Raw genomic sequence first — 4,307 nt, forward strand, 5'->3', positions numbered from 1 at the left:
ACCATGAGTAGGCCATGTGGCTCACCTAGATATGAATATGAGGGTACGATGGGAGGTGCCCGGGTGAGTTAGCACCAGGTGCCCGTCATGGCCCTCCGGTTGGGTCGTGACACACCATCATTTTTCAATCCTATCTTTGAAAAATAATTAGTACTGTATCATATAGTTTCAAATCTCGGTGGTGATATTTCATGACAATATTCTAGAGTTCACATGCGAAATTTGAAACTCCATGATAATGATTATTTTTTAATTATAAGGGCTGAAAAGTAACTATTTGTGAATTTTTAGGAGTAATAGCCCGTGGGCAACTCCATTAGAATACGTGATACCACAACTCAAATTATGACTTTTCGGTCACTTCATTGTCTTCACGTGAGACATTGATGAATATATTACTACTGGGAACATATCGTGAATCGATTATCATATTGTACAATCTAAAAGTTTAGACATGTACTGCAAATAAGAAAAAAGATAATTAACATTTTGACAATTTATTTATATCACCACACTTCATCAATCAATACACATACATTCAACTTCCTCATTTTTCTTATTCTTTTTTTCATTTACTTGTTGAATCTTTTGGTAAAGCACTAAAAGGAAAATGCAATCACAGGACATTGAAAAACAAAAACTGAAAACAATTAAGTAGGAACCATATATATTCTAAAGAAAGCAAGCCAGCCTAGCTAGTGTGGGGAATTTAGTCGAGAAGAAGGTAGGTGTCATAAGCAATGCCAGCCTTCCATTCATCTGGAAGAACGTCGTCCAGCTGCACCCACTTGGCTGCCTCACCATTGAGGGTGACTTGAACCCTGAAAGTGATTGATCCTTTTGGTGGATTAGCCATGTCCCATACTGCTCCATATGCCTTTCTCATCCCCCTCCATTCCTTGCAATCTGCCTACAAATTAATTGCCCAATGAGAATATATAATCGCACATTCAAGATTTGAAGTTTTGGGTTTCTAGGCAATCTTAAGTTGATAGTATACAATAATTATTGGCTATTCACAGTGAAATGTTTATAAAAAAGTAGTTGATTTCTTAATAGATATACCGGATATAGACAAAAGTTACTGATTTCACATGAGCCTGTAATTTATAAGCTAGCTCCACCTATGTGTGCACAAATCTCACCCGGTCTTGCAACAGGAAAGTTATCTTACTTTAGGCTACTAATTTTAAGTACTTTTATTTTATGAACAATTACTTGTAGTTATATTTTAAGTGATATAATTGTGTAAAAGTTCTTTTCCGGTTGTTGTAGTTACACTACTAATTACTATTTTCCCACTGAATTTTTCCCTGAAAAATGTTCAATGGTTATTTTTCACTGAATGTCGGTGGGAAAAACCTAAATAGTAATGTTTTCATATGGAAAAATTATGAAGCTTCCCACCGTGTCAATGGAAACATGATTCCACTATGCGTTTTCCCATTGAGATTGTCCGATGGGAATGAGGTGGGAAAATCATGTCTTATACTACAAATTTCTCATTAAATGTCGGTGGGAAAAACCTTTGTTTCTAGTAGTGTTAAAAACTCTATTGTAAATTATAAAATGACAAATAATGGGAAAGAAATAACATTATGGGTTTTTAAATATTTAGTACATGCGGGGCACTCTCAACTTAATTAACAATGTTCATGTAAATTTGATTGGAGAAAATATATGAAAGTGGTATTATATTAAATAAGACTTTGACGTGTTTAATCCGAATATCTTGGTTTAAAACTGTAATTTCATTTCAAATACACCATATTATCTTCAAAATTGTTATGAACACTATTGCTATAGCGGCCAAAAAACCACCTTGCACAAAGAGAGGTGGACTTTGGAGGCGTTTTCTAAGTTCAATTGAACTCGTTTTTGTGCTCAAATTATATGTATGCATACAAAATCTATAATAAGATCACATTCATATTAAATTCATTGACACTACATTCTAGTTAATTTCGCCTATGCTTACAACTCGATCAAGACACATATGTAAAACTCACCTGCCAAACCTTGACAGCTTCAATGTCAAATGCACCACTTTGGTAGATTGGTACAATAGCTAAATAGTTACAAAACCTGCTGTGTTCATGAACTTTAATCATTAAATTGTAACCATAGTAACGACAAGGAACCCTTCGAAATTCGACGTCAACAACTCCATAGGCCAACAAATGATTAGCCATTCCAGGTGTAGCCATGTCTGAATAGGCACTTACACTCAGTATAAAATCTGTATGATCTCCTTCACCATAATCTGTCACTACTATTTTTGTTCCCTCGTCTGTGCAATGACCTGGTATCTTGCACCTAACCTGCAGTTTGAAATTTACCAAATACGAAACTAAATTAAAGGATGGGAAATGAAAAAATGATGTTTTTTCAGGCGGTCGATCGTTTTTAAAAAAAAAAATAGTGTAGGCTCGTGAATATGTTGCAGGAAGTGTATGTAAAAAGAGGCAGAGACGGATTCAGAATTTGAACTTTATATGTTCGAGTTCGAAATTCTAGTACATATAGTCTATTTGATTTATTGGATTCGAAATTTATTATTTGACTTATGTAATAGATTTTTAACACATACATGGTTTGCTCGCAGACTAAATCCATCTTGAAGGGATGAAGAGCCTCAAGTGGAATTAGAAAGACACGCAAAATAGTGATTTAACCATCAAACTACTACTGCTTCAATCTCGAAATCGGAGAATTTTGTTAGGGAAAAATGAAAATATTTGTTTAACTTTTTTGTGTTTTTTTCTCTAACTTTTTCATAATCTCTTGATTCCAATTTTTTATTTAAAAAAAAATATAAAAGAAAAAACCCTAAAACCCTTCCCTTTTCCACTCTTTTTAATGGTCAAGTGGATGTCATTTTCATTGCTTTCTAAAAGTTCATTACTGAAAGGATTATGTTTAGTAAAGTTACTATATGGAATATGATTAGCCAATAACTAATTGAATATATCGATTGTTTTCTCTTTTCGCTAATGGATGGTTCTAGGACTGATATTTTTTTTATTTTTTTTTTGTGTTGGTGAATGCATATAGAAGACGACAAGTGGTACGTATAAAAGGATATTTATATAACTAATAGTACCTGGTAGCAAGCACCACAGCCAGTTCCATTCTTGTAGAGCCTAGAGACTCCACTCACTTTGCCATCATAAATTTTCCTCCCAAATTCACCAAATCCACATGCTCCACCTGTTTTATTTTTGTAACAGCGACCACACTTTTAATTACCTTAACCTTATACCATAAATAAGTAAGAAATATATATATTAGAACGCGACTTACTGAGATAAAGTTTCTACTTATATATATACACAAACAAATATACGCACACATACATACATACATACATACAAAACGAAACAAATAAAAGAAAAGCAGTTATTTTTATTGTGTCATGACAATCTTACTGGAATTACGGGAACCTATTTATATTAGTATAGTATCGAGGTCCACGGCTAGAACCATACATGCAAGTTTCCTTGCATGCGGCATGTGGCTCGTCTGTGCTTTCCGAGGTGCTATTTGAGACTCACCATGGGAGAACGGGATGAAACTTCACACTTTCGTGTTTCTTAGTATCATCCAAATCATTTGTCACCTATACTGTATTTAAACATCATATTATGAGCATGTTTTGCATGTAATAGAACATTTCAACCTGCTTTTAACCCGTCCAAACTTAATATGAAAGAACTGTTTGCCACGACTATGGACGTGTGACGGTATGAGTATCTATCTTGGATGGAAAACTTTTAAAAATGTACGAAAACAACAATGAAAATATTGAGGAGAATATAAAAATAGAATATGCATACTAGGGGTTCCATAGCAATCGGGGCTGCCATAATAAGTTGCTCTACTGTAGAGGGAATTGGCTTCTTGGCTATAGCAAATTGTAGGAAATATTATCAGTGTCACAAGTAGAAAAATGCAGTGGCAATTGAAACCCATAGCTAATGCTAAAGTTCAAAACTAATCAGACAATATCAAGATTAATCCAAGAAGTGGATGGGAAGTGATGAAATGAAAAGGCTATATATATATAGTTGAAGATATGTACTATTGAAAGCAGCCACATTGAGGGAAATATTCTTATTTATTTTATTTTATATAATAAATTTTTTCTTTATGATTTCTTCCACTAAGTAGTAGAGAAGCAAGTGGAGGTTAAGGATTTAGACTCCGTACATTAAGATTGTAGAAGAAGACACCGGTATTGACTCCAAAAGACCATTTAATCATGCTTACTCCAATTAATGGCATGTTATATGATATCATGCAAAGTA

The 4,307-nt window shown here is 33.9% G+C and overlaps 1 protein-coding gene across 1 annotated transcript; it reads right to left on the bottom strand.

Annotated features, from left to right (window-relative positions):
- Positions 1-466: 466 nt before the first annotated feature.
- LOC132635181 (expansin-like B1) lies at positions 467-4,042 on the bottom strand. Its single transcript, XM_060351461.1, has 4 exons — positions 3,837-4,042; positions 3,104-3,210; positions 2,010-2,321; positions 467-910 (listed from the first exon to the last, which is right to left on the bottom strand). The coding sequence occupies exons 1-4, from the start codon at positions 3,970-3,972 to the stop codon at positions 710-712; spliced, it is 756 nt and encodes a 251-aa protein (XP_060207444.1). The 5' UTR covers positions 3,973-4,042; the 3' UTR covers positions 467-709.
- Positions 4,043-4,307: the final 265 nt, after the last annotated feature.

The sequence above is a fragment of the Lycium barbarum genome, chromosome 4 (genome assembly GCF_019175385.1).
Source record: "Lycium barbarum isolate Lr01 chromosome 4, ASM1917538v2, whole genome shotgun sequence".
NCBI classification, from domain to species: Eukaryota; Viridiplantae; Streptophyta; class Magnoliopsida; order Solanales; family Solanaceae; genus Lycium; species Lycium barbarum.

What these genes read in the sequence shown, in the direction of transcription:
- LOC132635181 (XM_060351461.1), bottom strand. Translation starts at nt 3,972, where the DNA reads ATGGGTTTCAATTGCCACTGCATTTTTCTACTTGTGACACTGATAATA. An exon ending in CGATTGCTATGGAACCCCTA is followed by an intron (nt 3,211 to 3,836) that starts GTATGCATATTC and finishes AAAATAAAACAG; the next exon opens with GTGGAGCATGTGGATTTGGT. An exon ending in AAGCTGTCAAGGTTTGGCAG is followed by an intron (nt 911 to 2,009) that starts GTGAGTTTTACA and finishes ATTAATTTGTAG; the next exon opens with GCAGATTGCAAGGAATGGAG.